Genomic DNA, 13,968 nt, shown 5'->3' with positions numbered 1-13,968 from the left:
TATAAAATCCAAATAGACGTCTTATTAGCACATCACCATGGCCGAACGACCCAAAAACCTGCATCCCTCACGCTCCTTCACTCGCCTTGAATCCGTGTCCCAGAGCCCGTTGTCGATAAGTCGGGCCAGCACCATGCCGGTGCCCGAAATACCGGAAATGCTAGATCCACTCAAGGCCGTTCCGGTGCCAGAAGACGATGAGGGCGATGTGTTTGCCAAAAGGGGTGAAGAGGATGTGCATGGTGCCGAAGAGCCACAGGTTCCGGACACGTTCGAAGAACTGCCCATAGAGATTCGCAGCCTCACCGAAAGGTCCCACGCCTGAATTCAAGTCCACCAAGGAGTCGCTAATGCTCTGATAGGTTTCTGGAGTCCCTCACGGCCAAAGTCCATCCCACTCCGCTGTCCGCCGATGCCCTATCAGACATGTTCCAAGACTTTTACGGCCGCGCCTCTGGCAAAATCAATACACACATAGCCACCCTCTCCGCTAGACTCACTAGCGATGCATTCGTTGCCAATGCCAAGAGAGGAACCTCTCCTTCGAGTAGGCCAGGATCGATACGCAAGGGGAGCGACCCGTCAGGGGAACAACAGATGCTTAGCGCGACTGAGATGGCTGACCGCAAGAAGGCTAGAAGGTCTCTGGAGACAAAGCGATATGCACTCGAAGAGGCTGTGGAGCGGGCAGTATGCGAGAAAGTATACCAGCGGATATGGCGGCACAGGAGTACCGACGACGAGGAGAGAGACCATAAGCTGAGATCGCGTACGGCATCTCTCGCCCTTGTCGGTATCGGTCTGAACGAGCTTCTGATGACTGGTGAGGAGCTTACCGAGGAAGAACGTGAGAAGGCAAAGGAGAAGGAACCCGAGATTCGGGAGTACCTGTCGGCTGCCAGGCAGGATTTGCTCAAGATGAACGACGAGAAATACCCTCTCGGAAAGGTTCAACATCTGACTGCGGCACACAAATCCATCGTCGAAGCCCTCTCCAAGATATTCCCTGCAACTTCGTCTGCTGACGAGATTCTCCCTACTCTCATCTACGCACTCATCACTATGCCACCTGTTTACTTGAACGTTATTAGCGATTTGAACTTTATCCAGCGCTTTAGGGGCTCTAGCCGGATGGATGGCGAGACGGCATATTGTTTGGTAAATCTTGAAGCCGCCATCGCGTTTCTAGAAACCGTTGACCTCTCTTCGTTACGGGCAGAGGAGGCCGCCCACAAGAAGCAGGATTCGCGGCCATCAACCCCAAAACAAGAGATTACACCCATGTCCTTGGGTCTATCTGAAGCACCAGACCTGATACAGACTCCTGCTACCCCCATAGCAAGGTCCGTTCCGAAGGAGCCCTCAAGTCCAACTACAAACAAAGCTCAGCGGCGATTGAGCAACCTTATTCAGTCACAGACCAACAAGATCGAAGCTGCCTCTGATGCAGTTCGAGACTCTATCCTTGATTCAGCCGATCAAGCATTAGGGAGAATAAATACTACATTAGACACAAGCTTCAAGTTCTTCTTCGGTGGTCTTAGAGACAAACACCCAGGTAGTCCTATTCTAGAACAGCCGGTACTGCCCAAGACGCTAGAAGACGCAATGAAACTTGTGAGCTCTCCTACTCGCGAGCATAGGGATGAAGACAATTTGAGCGTCAGCGCTTCCAGCTCAATTCAGGGTGAGGAGCATCACGAGACTTCAAGCAATAGGGGATTAGGGCTGGATGCGAAGATGGCGGATATATTTGCTGGCAAGAGACAGATCAGAGATCGTAGTGTCGATTCTACAAAGTCGGGTGGCAGCACGAGCGGACGACGAGTCGCTTTTGCATCTACACCAGCAGCCGAAGAGAAGGCAGCGTCGCCAGCGGCGGTCAAGACTGAACCCCCAGCGGCAAACACGTCCGCTGTTGACTCTCTTCGCAACATGGGCAATACTTTCAACCCCCTCAACCGCTTTTCTGGTATAAACGTACTACCTCGCTTCGCGCGTGCTGTGAGTAGCAGTACGACGCCTGTTCTGGCATCACCAGTCCAGGAACAGGCCAAGGCGTCACCCTCTCCTGAGCCTCTGAGCAGATCAAACACAAATGACATGTTGCAAGCAGATGAAAAGGGTGTGAGGGCAGTCGCTGCGTTGGAGCAACTAAAGAAAACACCACCGCCTATGAAGCGGTTTGTAGAAGCTAAAGATGCGCAAGACTTGAAGTTGAAGGAGGTAGAGGAGCTGCTAAAGGAGTATCAAAGGTTGGCCGGCGCATTAAGAGGGGCTATCAATTATTAGAGTTATTGGCGTCATTGTATTCGCGTTAGAAACAACATAGACAAAATCCAGTACGGGTGAGGCGGCGTTGGTTGCGCTTCTCAATATTTACCAGGGTGCGTTGCTGTGAACAGGCCTAGCGTTTTGTTCGGCCAAACCGGGGGTTACCACATCGGGAAGAGCAACAATGTGCACGGACGTGTAAACAACCACCACAACACAGTGGCCAGACCGTGATGCGCTATGCACCATTACTCTAACCCTCAACAGAATTAACATTTCGCCAATCGCACACATGGCGGATTCCATGTCGCACCTGTCGCCAGAGAAGATGAACGCCAACGCCGACGCCATCATAATGGACGAGGATATGGACATGGCGTCCCACGACCTTCCTTCGTCGCCATTCCTGGATCACATCGAAATTGTGGCGGATGATCAGGAAAATATTGCGCCAAATGCTGTGCGGACACCGGTGAAGTCGCTGGTCGACTTGGACGATAATGTTCCCCAATCCGCCTTCAGGGTATCGCCTGAGAAGAGATTTGGGCTGAAAGAGCGCAATAGCCCGATGAAGACGTCGCCGGTGAAGAACCTCATGGATGACTACGAGGATGCTGAGCCCAAGTCTAGCGCTTCAACTCCAAGGAAAAGCAACACTCCAGTGAGGTCAACTGTTAGAGAGCGGTCCGAGTCTTTAATGAGCAGCCGCTCCCACAGAGGGGAAACTCCATCGAGATCTTCATATACCCCGTCGGCCTCGGTTCAACGCAAGGCTTCGATCGCAGAGCACTCCCCATCCAATTCGATAACCCCATCGAAACGGCCGGCCTCATCCCCTCTTAAACAGAGGCCCCTTCGCGATAACGAAGGCTTGACCGCCGCTATGAAATTCATGGACGAGACACCCATGGAAAGCTACGGAAGCTCTGCTAGGCCAAGTTCGCGGGATTACAATGACGAGGTGGATTTCGGCATGGACAACACAGACTTCAACCCGGACGGCCCCGAGCCCACGTCGTTGGATTTTGACGATACCTGCTTTACCTCCTTCTCCGAGATGCCTGGAATAGACATGACCAAGTTTGCATCTCTAAAGCAGAGCCCTGCCAAGAGCGAAGCGCCAGACGTGAGTAACTTCCCAGAAGACAGCAAGATTCGAAACTAACAACTCTACAGGCTACACCTCGCGCCCGCGCTCAGATGACACCCTCCACAGTCCGCCGCGCAGAGCGCACGCCTAGCCCTACACCCCGTCGATCTTACAAGGACAATGACACCACAAATCTCCTTCTGGACTTTACTGCACAGATTGAGTCATTCTCTTCATCCCGCCACGGCTCTTCGTCGCGCGTACGTCCCACGCCGAACAAGTCCACAACAGAGCCCAACCTCCGCTCCTATTACCAGAGCCAACGATCGCCGGCAAAGGGTGGTTCACAAGTACCAAGCACCCCAAGCCAGAGCCGGCAAATGCTGAATTTACTGGACTTTGAACTACCTCCTCCACCAACACCGCGGTCTCTACCGACTGTCACCATTCGAGAGCTGGAGTCTGTCAAATCTCAGTTCCAATCCCAAGTCTCTTCGCTCACTGCTAGCTTGTCAGGGAAGGAAGCTGAGATTGGTGCCCTCTCCAAAGCAATCGCCGATGCTGAGCGCCGTGTTGGCGAGGCACAAGAGACAGTTCGTGAAGAGCGCTCCGCGCGCGAATATGCAGAGACTCAGATGGTAGACTGGAAATCAAAGGGAGAAGAGGTTCAGAGGCTACTACAAGACGTTCAGTCAGAAATGGCTCGCAACGATGCTGAGCGTGAAGACCTCCTCGCGAGATTGGCTGAGGCTGAGAGACGTGCAGAGGACGCCGAGAACCGTTCGTCTGAGCTCGAGACCAAGGTCATTGAAGCTGAAAGCAAGAACGTGGATATGACCACATTCATCCAGAACGATGAGGGAGATGAAAACAAGAAGATCTACTCAGAGATGGAGTGTCAGTCTGCTATTGCTGAAAAGGTCAATGAAGTTGCGCGCGACTTACACACAGCCTATAAAGCCAAGCACGAGAAGAAGATCAAGGCACTCAAGGACAACTACCAGAAGAAGGCCGACGAAAAGTGCAAGGAGCTCCGGGTGCAAATCACTCGCCTCGAACGACAAGTCGAGGAGGCAGAGAAGAAACGCGACAACACCTTTAGCAAGATCAGCCCTGGTGAAAACGACGACGATAGTCTAATTTCGCCATCCAAACCGACGCGGAATGCTGAAGATGCTCAGATGCTGGAGGCACAACGAGCAGAGATTGAGAATCTCAAGGCTAAACTTGCCGGCCTACAGTCGGAACTCCAATCACTCCGCAAATCCCACGACTCTCTCGTCGAAGACCTTGAAGCCGAGCGCATCGAAAAGGGCGAATTGGTCGCTGCCGCAGAACAAATGCTTTCCATGTGCGGCGAAAAGATGGAAGAGCTACAACAAGAAGACCTCCGTCGTTCGCAAATGGCGCCTGCACCACCTACTGCGCCTCAGCAACAAGCTGCTGCTGCTGCTGCTGCTGCTCCTCCTCCTCAGCAAGCAATGCGCAGCACCGGCTTCCTCGCTGGAGGCCCCGCCCCCGCCCGTCCCGGATCCTCTCTCGGAGGCGGCCGTCCAGGCAGTTCAATGAGCGGCCCTACGCACGAGCGTGGTAACAGCACCAGCAGCAGTAGCGGCATCGCCAAACCATCCGGTCTTCGCGGTCCAGGAGGCATCAAATTCCAAGGCAACAACTCCGCACTCAACAGGAGTCAGAGCAACGCCGGTAAGAGCCGGTTACTCTCCAACATTGAGCGCATGGGCGGTGGAAGGTCACAGGAGTAGAATATCTGGCCTCCAGTTGTGCGCGCTCTCGGTGGTGCTGGTGGGTTTGGGTATGCCATTCCGGTGAAGGTTGGGAGGCTGGGTTTGGGATCTCGGGTTGGGCCTGAGAGGGAGTCTGCTGGTTCTTCTGGGGCATTGAATGAATGAATGGATGGATGGGACGGGTTGGATAGGTTGGATGGATGTACGTATGGTATGATATGATATGGCTTTACGTTTTTCTCCACCGTTCTCTTGGATGTGGGATGCAAGAGGGGTGGAGTGGGTGGGTTATATCCAAGTCAGTGGGTCAGGCGTGACGCTTTATTGTGGTGCATAGTCTTTGAGCACCAATGTTCCGTTATTGGATGTTGTTGTTCTTGTTTGGTTTTTCTTCTTCTAGGGAGTCTTGTACATGATAATGATGGGTGGGAGTGATAGAGACTGTATATGTCTGTCTGTCTATCCGTTGGAAGATTATCCTCGTTTTACCAAGGTCGTCGTCTATGTTTATGACTATGTCTTCACGCTATGGACTATATGTCTTCTATGATCCAGCAATCGTACCAACAGATATAGAAAGAAACTCGTACCTACATAACTCCAAGTGTAAAGAAACACTTCTTCCTGCATCCCTAACGGGCCTAGCCAGCACCACTTAAACTCATCTAAACTCTCAACCTCACATTCACGCACATTCCCGTAAAAGCTCAGCTTTCTACGCAACAAGCCTATGATGGCAGTGGTACCATACTCTGGTCCAGAAGCTCACTGGGTTGTTTGTCTGGTGCCTGCGTTCTGCGTGACGTGTGCTAGTGGGTAGTTGCGTGCCGCTAGAAGGGGTTTAAGGTTTGGATGGAGGGGAAAAGAAAGAAGAATGGTGGAAGAAGAGGGGGAGAATTGGTGGAGGTGGCTGTGGGGATGAGGCATGGAGAAGGAGGAACCGGGGAGGGAGCGTTAGGTGGCGAGGAGTGCGTATTTACGAAGGAAAGCCGACTAAAGCACTCAAAGGCTTCTGGACTGACATCAGACATCTTAGCTTCTCAGCCCTAACAGCCGACGGCGTTGGGCTGGATCGCTAGGTGGTCCCGTCGTCTCGATAGCGTATAACGGTGACCTTCCACTTAGATCCCATTTGGACTGGCATTGGGAAGTGAGTGAAGGAAACCGATTCTCTAAGTACAGCTCTGGAAGTCGAAGGTTTCAATGCAAGATAGGGCAAAAGTCAGGAGTTCATGTTCATGACTGAAAGTTGACATCAGCAGATGTTAGACATGTCGGCTTCTCAGCCCTGGCAGACAACGAGCTAAGTCGCTAGTTGGTTGCTAGCGTCTTGGTTATGAGGACGGACTTCAACGACTCGGTCTGATTTTAGAACTGAAAGGCTTGGAACTAAACAAGCCGACGTCCAAGCACGGCGCCCTAGTCCTAGCCACTGCAAATCGTCCGTATTCCTGCAGCGACTTGACGACATTGACATCGATATCGAAGAAATGCCATTTGCGTATGCCCGGATTGGGATTTTTCTCCTTTTCTCAAACTGACGGAGTACATACAGTGCAGTGCGCATACCCTGCCGAAAACGGATGCTGATAGCAAGCCATGGGGCGGGAAAAATTCCCCCATCTGCAGAATGACTGTACAACAGCGTAGAGGCTGTGAAGAAGCACACAAGTTGGGGCTCAGCAGAGCTCAGCTGTTATAAAAGCCCCCGCCGAGAGCAATCTGTCTTACGATGACTTGTTTGCTGTAACCCATCGCTGTCGTGCAATTGGATACACGCGCGCACGCACAGAAGGGTGATGCAAGGGTGGGCCTTTGTAGTTTTCTGGCCTGAGAAACAAAGTTTGGTACGCGGGCATGGTGTGTACACCCTGTCTGACGGCTGACCTAGGCCTGGCCCTGCAGCGTTCACGGTCGTCGCGCGGCGTATCTCCAGATAGGTATTACGATCGCCCGCACGGGTGCATATGCAGGTTTATTGGGCTTACGATGTGGGCATCCCCTTTCCGTGTTGGACTCGTATTCAAAAGATCTGCGTCTGTCGTTTGGTTCTTTCGAATTTCTTTGTTCTTCTTTCTTTCTTTCCCATGACTTGAGTGAAATTGGAACTGTCGAAAATGGAACACCGGGATGGTACGAGCTATCGCGAGGATAGAATGAGGAGTCCTTCTTCGCCTCCTCTTCCGCAGTTTCCGTCTCCTCCTCCTCTTCCGTCGCCGCCGGTGTCGCCACCGCTGCAGAATGGGCAAATGTATCCACCGGGAGAATTGGGAAGATCGTATTCTGGGATAAGCAGAAGTTCTGTTCCGACTGTTTTGTCGGCTCCATTGTCCGAGGAACGGGATTATGGCAGGCAGTTTCCACAGGAACTACCGGCGAATGAGACAGCTTCGTATAGAAAAATGTGGGTGAAAATCCGTGTCTTGCAGAGTGTGCTACGAAAACTTTGAGAGGTGGCTGTGCTGTGGAAGAGGAGTAAATTGTGTACGGCGCAAAAGATTCAGTGAATGGGATTCTAATGACAAACAGATATTCGAATGAGAAAGAGACACCACACATGCCAGTCGGAACACCAATGTACACGCCGGTCAGCGCGTCTACACACATGTCAATGGGAAGTCCTGCAAGCGCAATAGTCACGCCAGACTTTTCCGCCCCACAAGTTGTGCCTGGACAGTTCGGTCGACCGACATCATATGCACCCACTGAAGATACGAGTACAGCGCCGCCATATGCAAGACCATATGGGTTCAAGGAACACGTTGATCCGTATGATGCCCCTGAAGCCGCGGAACCTCTACCTAGTATACCCACTGGACCCAAGGATAAGAGAACATGTGGTATGAAGAGGCGGAATTTAGCTATTCTTCTCGGATTTATCGTCATTGCTATCTTGGCCCTAGCATTGGGACTCGGTTTAGGACTCGGTTTGCAAAAAGATAGGTAAGTCCACCCATTTCATGTCCGCCGCGAAAGACGCTGACATATTGCGTGGAAGTGATGAAATAAAAAACCCCGTTTGTCGAAAAAACCCGGAGTTCTGTGTTGGCGGCGCTCTCAACGAAAAGTATTTTTCCAAAAGGGGTGTCTTCAACGGCACGGGAATTGCTCTCGCGGGCGAATCGTGGAATAAAGGCCAACGCAGGATCTTTACCCTCTACTTCCAGCACCACACGGGCGACATTCGATTCATGCAGTATACGACGGACCGGAAATGGGTAGGCGGCACCAAAGCGCAGACTGTGGCTTACGATGCGAAACCCGCAACACCTATATCCGCCGTCTCCTTTGCCATTAACCAAACACAATATGTAAGGCCCCAGAACCCCTATATATGTACTCGCTCACAGTGAATCAAAGTTCCACATATTCTACATCACCAAATCCAATACAGTCGCCCAAACCGTTCAGTCGAACATCTCCTCCATCTGGGCCCCCGGCCCCCTAAACACCCTCAACCTAACCGCCTACGATGCCCCTACCGTCGGCCTACAAGCCTGCTGGAAAGGAAACTTCTACGGTGACAACGACTTCACCAAATTCCCCACATTCTCTGGCGCGCCAAACACGCAGCCCTTTGCCGGTTCCAAAGGAATGAACATTTGGTTCCCCGTCGACGAAACTAGCTTTGAGCAATACGCATGGTACTCTGGCCAAGAAAACGACAGCTGGGTGCACATCCAGCGCTGGAATGGTTTCAACGCCCACGCCGGCGTGGGCTGTTATAGCTGGGGCCAGGGCAACACCACATACGCCATGTTCAGCAACAAAGCCAAAACCGTGGAAATGTGGTGGAAAGACACAAACATTACCGCCGAATCAACGGACACTCACCCGATCAACTCGTGGCAAAATGCGACCAAAGCTGCTATACAGAATGTCCACCCCATCACGTCGCTGGGGTATACAACGTATTTCTACGCGCAGATGGCGGATCGCACAATTCGCGGGTACAATGTTACGTTTGCGGCGGAGAATACAGAGTCTATTGGGGATGAGAGTAGTTTTGCGATTACGGATCCGGCGGGGCCTGTGCAGGCGTTGGGGGGGTACGCATTTGACAGTTACGGCGTTTGCGGAGAAGGAGGGGGGGTAGGACGCTGTGGGATAGTTTGTATGTGTTTTTCCAGTCGGAGGGGGATGATATTACGGCGTTTACGAGGGGGTTGAATGGTGGGGAGTGGACGAGAGGGACGTTGGGGATTCCAGATGACTAGGAGATATTAAAATGGTTTCTGCTTTTTTCACCTGTTGATGAATAATGATATGATATGAAAGCTGTATGTATTGTAGCCTTGTGTAATTTTACTATAAGAATATACCATTCTATAGTGTCTTGTACAGAGCGAGTAGTGCATATGCGTAAGACTGGTAGGGGGGCAACAAAGCGTGGGCTTTCAATCTTTTCGATCGCCAGTGCCAGTGTATCCGGCAAGAGGCAATTTTCCTGGGACGAACATGTGTAAGCGACGGTACTTGGTATACATTCGGATGGTAAAGTTCTCAGAGAGTCTCTCTCATCCGTCCTTGCGCGTACCTGCTATATCTTCTTGGGCATCTCTAACGAGGAAGCTGGATCATCTGTTAGTTCATGAACCACAAGTAATGGCATGTAGCAACTCACTTGTACCATAAAACCGTTGGCACCACAGTGCCCAGATGCCACAAACTGTGCGCATCAATCATGCCCATCCACGGTGGGAAATCCAATAACTCGAGACTCATTGCCATGATGATCCAGGCTACGCAAAGACCAGGCCACACAGCCCACGTCCGTCCAATCTTCTGGTACTGCACGTAGCTAAACCCGCTCCAGAGCAAGTTTGCCACTACGCCGACGGCAACATTGGCGGCCATGTTGTAGGTGTAATCCCAGGACCACAGCGAAAGGTACAACACATGCAGTGTGTACAACAAGATGCAAAGGCCCGTCCACAGCCTCAACAAGCTCTGTTTCCTGGGCTCCTTGCGGTCCAACCTAAACACACGAATAGGCGCATAATAAAGCCCATACAGCACATTCGCGCCCGCGGCAAAATAATCCAACTTCTCCGTCAACCCAAAGTCGCGTGTGTGGAATATCATGCTGAAAGTCCAGCTAGCCAGGCCCACATAGCCAAACCAGAGATAATATTTCCGCAGTGGATACGATGCCGGTATCTTGTCGCGCAGCTGCGACATGCCCCAGTCGTGCGCGAGGAAGTTGAACAGAGAGAAGAGGACACTAAACGGTTCCTGCATACCCATGAGGCGGTAAAAAGGCCATTTTCCGTGGAATTGCGTGACGGGTTGCATGTAGGGCGGATCGCGCGCGAGCCGTTGCTCAGTTATAATATGCTGGCATGTATAATCGCATTCAGAGGGACAGTCCCAAAGGAGGAGCCGACGGTGTAAAGCTACATATCATAATCATCAGCCCTCGATTCTTCCAAACGCCCACCACACGTCCGTCGTTCTTTTTTGGAAGATGCAAAAAACGTACGTATCGGAGTAGCATTGTCGCCGCAATTGGAACTCTCGCAGACTTTCACGCAGGCCTTGAATTCAGGGAGTCGGTCACCCAGACTGGCTTGGGCGGCGCCGCTGAGGAGGAAGAAGATGGCTGTGGTTTGCCATGCCGAGGCGATTCCTAACTTCATGGTCGGTCAAGACGTTGGAGGTACAGTGACGCTGCCATGCGCGTGGGTTGGGTGGAGGGTGTTGCCGGCTTCAGGCGCGTGTCGGGATGGCATGGGCGGAGCGGATCGACAGGGTCTTGGCAGTCCGGTGAACTGTCGTGTTTCCCATGGCAATTCAAGATTAGACAAGGATTACATGTGTATCCTTGGTGTTTGTGTTGGCGACAGAGATATGATTAAGACTTTGGGATTTGGACGTGGAAGTGTGGCTTTGTTTACGCGTGGACTGTTCAAGACATTTTGGTATCGACCCGTGGTTTGGGCAGTGGTCGGCGTTCTTTCGGCAACGCGCCGTTCCAGGGCCCCACTCGCAGTTCCAGTTTGCAGGATACGGCCCGCTACCATTTATCGACACACGTAGCTGCTTTGTTATGCTGTTGACAGTCATATATTGCATAAGGAATTAAAATCCCAATATCAACAGGGCGTATAGCTCAGTGGTAGAGCGCCCGCTTTGCATCACGCAAAATTGCGGGAGGTCTGGATTTCGATCATCCATCCGTCCACAGCTGAGTACTCGAGTCTGATGGCTCGCGCATCTTTTTTGCCGGCATAGGCTACTTTTTTTTCGCACCTCAGCTGGCTGGAATGTGGGCTATTTTTGCTCGGCTACTTAGGCTCTTCTGACATAAAGAGAAGATGACTGTCATATAAATCTAATGGCATTCGTGCAAGGCTGTTTGTTTGGCTTTGAACTGTAGTAGGTCATGCGCTGTTGGTTTCAATATGCACGAGTTTTCAGTAGAGAGATGCATTTGCTCCTAGATTACACCCTTATTTTTGACCATCTGGATGAAACAGATTTTGATAAACCAAGAAGCAGATAGACTTGAACTCAAGCATGTCTGCAGAACCCGTTTGCTACAGGGTATGCTCAGGGATGTAAAGCTTGGTAGCAGGTAGAAAGAGCTGGAATTCGGTACTACCGATCGAAGGGCACCATGATCTAATGCCTCACTATCAAAATGAGATCACTACACCAACTGCCAAGCCATAAGCAATTACTGACATCGTCTTATGCACAAGAAGCATGTGAGACTACTGTAATACCGATGGTCTGATGATATGATAGACAGCGTCCAGAGCACTGCGCCACAGTTCAATCGAGGCTCAGCCACGGTTATTTCCTGAGTCAGGGTCATGACGCACAGCAGCCGGCACCATCAAAGCCCAGCCCACATCCGATCGCCCTTTGTTCCTTTCACACAAACACACACACCTAGAAAACCCACCCCCACTGAAGACGCGAAACAACTCGCGATCGACAGTGAAGTGCCAGCAGCAAACCCACAAACTCATTCATAGCAGACACGTCTGCCCCGCGCTCATAGCAGCCCGCTCCCCCACATCAGCATCCGACGCCGGCCCAAGTGAAGGCCACTCGGCATACCTGACCCCGCCAACCCTTCACCAACATCCGCGAAGAGAAAGGAATGGATCATTTTTGCCCTAGAATCATGGCCTCTTTCTGGAACTCTAAGATCCCCGAAGTAGAGAAATTGGGTAACCTTGTCAGCACTGGGTACCGCGTTTGAGCGCGAAGTTTGCACAGCGAACATCATACAAGTGGCAAAAAGAGCAGCGTTCAAGAAAACCAAGAAAACCAAGTTTCACGCCAGTCCGTGGCGGCCATAAGCATTCTTACGCTCGTGTTTGTGAAATAGGAGTTAAGCGGCCCGAGCCCGCCTTCACTTTCACCACCTGCGCAAAGGCACTGCGACAACCATTTACGCGACTGCCAACCAATAGAAGGCTCTCGTAATCTAATCTGTGTGCGCCGCACTCGTGGAGTCCGCCATCACGTTCACAAGCAAACAAGTCGCGCATCCGCCACGCGCCTCACAACTGCGCTGGTCTCACCAGACGGGAACAGTCGGGCGACAATCGGCTCTTCACGACTTCACAACCTGCCACGCAGCGACTGGAGTCTACCAGCAGAAACACTCACCAAAAGTTTTACCGCCATATTATCCGCACCCACGACACCACCATGGCTTACCCGAACATTCCGGCAGGCATCATTATGCCGCCGCGCGAGCTGAAGCAGTACAAGAAATGGCAATGCTTGCACACCAACACCAAGCCGGCCGAGCAAGGCTTCATTCCTAATGCGCACGAGTACGAAGACTTCCAACAGTGGCTCAAACGCCAGGACTCTGGCTACTTCTCAGACATCTTTGAGGACATCTCTGGCCACGTTGCGCCCTCTCGTCCTGAGTCGCTGGTACGCACGTTCGATTCGCCAGTGGCGCCGATTTGCCAACACGCGATGCACCCGATAGCAGCAGATCAGCTACAAGCGCGTTGTCCCGTCTGCATCGTTGAAATCCACGTTCGGTACATGCAAGTCCTGGCACGAGCCCTTGCAAATGCCGGCGGACATGCACCATCATGCACCCTCACCAGCTCAGACCATCAGGAAACCGTATACAACGCGTGGTCCAAGGGAAAAGTCAGTACGCTCAAGGAACTGTCCAAGCTGGAAACCATGGCCGAAGAAGAGGTTGCATGGTCTGCGCAACATCCTGAAGCAAAATACGACTACATTCAAACTGCGGCCAAGGCAGTGGATCTCTACTGGAACGAGACCGTTGGCAGTCATGAGGATGACCGATCACAACCGAAGAAGAAGGCAGCCACGGTAGCTTTTGCCGAAGACACTGATTTCCACCCCGGAAGACCCAACCCGTACTTTCATAGAAGATCGCCACGGTACGAGCCAGGCAAATACACAGTTGAGAACCCGGAGGAAGACGACAACACCCCCGAAGACCCTGAAGAGACCTCCTCGCAAGTAGAGCTTCACATGTATGCAACAGAAGAGGTGGACCTCGACACCAAAGACGAAGAAGACACACCATCACTTGAAGACGACGACTCCCTCGACGAGCTCCTAGACGACGACGGCGATAGCGACTGGGAGGACATTGAGTCTGAAGATGAAGACTCGGACGGTGGATCCTACTACGAGATTGAAGAGGCGAGCTTCATTGTCTTTGGCGATGATTGAGTCTTGTCCAAGACTGCAGTCTCCATCACACTTACAAAAGAAAAGATGCCATGAATCACCCCAGAGGGAGAGATAGATACCCCAGAGTACACACTCACACGTGAGAAAGTGTGACCTATATGTGCAGAAAAAGAAGGACGCTCACATGCAGTGACGCGATTGCGGGCGGAT

At 52.0% G+C, this 13,968-nt stretch overlaps 6 protein-coding genes across 6 annotated transcripts; 5 read left to right on the top strand and 1 right to left on the bottom strand.

The window, feature by feature from the left end:
* Window positions 1–133: 133 nt before the first annotated feature.
* On the top strand, window positions 134–2,292 carry PtrM4_150480 (uncharacterized protein; the record flags this gene model as incomplete). Its single annotated transcript, XM_066110058.1, has 2 exons — window positions 134–312; window positions 363–2,292. 2 exons carry the CDS (start codon window positions 134–136, stop codon window positions 2,290–2,292), a joined length of 2,109 nt encoding a protein of 702 aa, XP_065960041.1.
* A 274-nt stretch (window positions 2,293–2,566) lies between these two features.
* On the top strand, window positions 2,567–3,117 carry PtrM4_150470 (uncharacterized protein; the record flags this gene model as incomplete). The annotated part of the gene is made up of 2 exons (XM_066110057.1): window positions 2,567–2,935; window positions 2,980–3,117. The coding sequence occupies 2 exons, from the start codon at window positions 2,567–2,569 to the stop codon at window positions 3,115–3,117; spliced, it is 507 nt and encodes a 168-aa protein (XP_065960040.1).
* A 40-nt stretch (window positions 3,118–3,157) lies between these two features.
* PtrM4_150460 (uncharacterized protein) lies at window positions 3,158–5,127 on the top strand (the record flags this gene model as incomplete). Its single annotated transcript, XM_066110056.1, has 3 exons — window positions 3,158–3,400; window positions 3,451–4,759; window positions 4,844–5,127. 3 exons carry the CDS (start codon window positions 3,158–3,160, stop codon window positions 5,125–5,127), a joined length of 1,836 nt encoding a protein of 611 aa, XP_065960039.1.
* Window positions 5,128–7,666: 2,539 nt separating this feature from the next.
* PtrM4_150450 (Fungal-lectin domain containing protein) lies at window positions 7,667–9,326 on the top strand (the record flags this gene model as incomplete). The annotated part of the gene is made up of 4 exons (XM_066110055.1): window positions 7,667–8,052; window positions 8,108–8,420; window positions 8,470–9,158; window positions 9,221–9,326. 4 exons carry the CDS (start codon window positions 7,667–7,669, stop codon window positions 9,324–9,326), a joined length of 1,494 nt encoding a protein of 497 aa, XP_065960038.1.
* A 300-nt stretch (window positions 9,327–9,626) lies between these two features.
* PtrM4_150440 (PER1, membrane protein) lies at window positions 9,627–10,748 on the bottom strand (the record flags this gene model as incomplete). Its single annotated transcript, XM_001938519.1, has 3 exons — window positions 9,627–9,681; window positions 9,734–10,505; window positions 10,592–10,748. The coding sequence occupies 3 exons, from the start codon at window positions 10,746–10,748 to the stop codon at window positions 9,627–9,629; spliced, it is 984 nt and encodes a 327-aa protein (XP_001938554.1).
* A 2,029-nt stretch (window positions 10,749–12,777) lies between these two features.
* PtrM4_150430 (TT-ORF1 multi-domain protein) lies at window positions 12,778–13,797 on the top strand (the record flags this gene model as incomplete). Its single annotated transcript, XM_001938520.1, has 1 exon — window positions 12,778–13,797. One exon carries the CDS (start codon window positions 12,778–12,780, stop codon window positions 13,795–13,797), a length of 1,020 nt encoding a protein of 339 aa, XP_001938555.1.
* Window positions 13,798–13,968: the final 171 nt, after the last annotated feature.

Source organism: Pyrenophora tritici-repentis, chromosome 9 (assembly GCF_003171515.1).
Source record: "Pyrenophora tritici-repentis strain M4 chromosome 9, whole genome shotgun sequence".
Classification (NCBI taxonomy): domain Eukaryota; kingdom Fungi; phylum Ascomycota; class Dothideomycetes; order Pleosporales; family Pleosporaceae; genus Pyrenophora; species Pyrenophora tritici-repentis.
The sequence above is the reverse complement of the archived record's forward strand: the minus strand, read 5'-3'. Positions and strand labels throughout refer to the sequence as shown.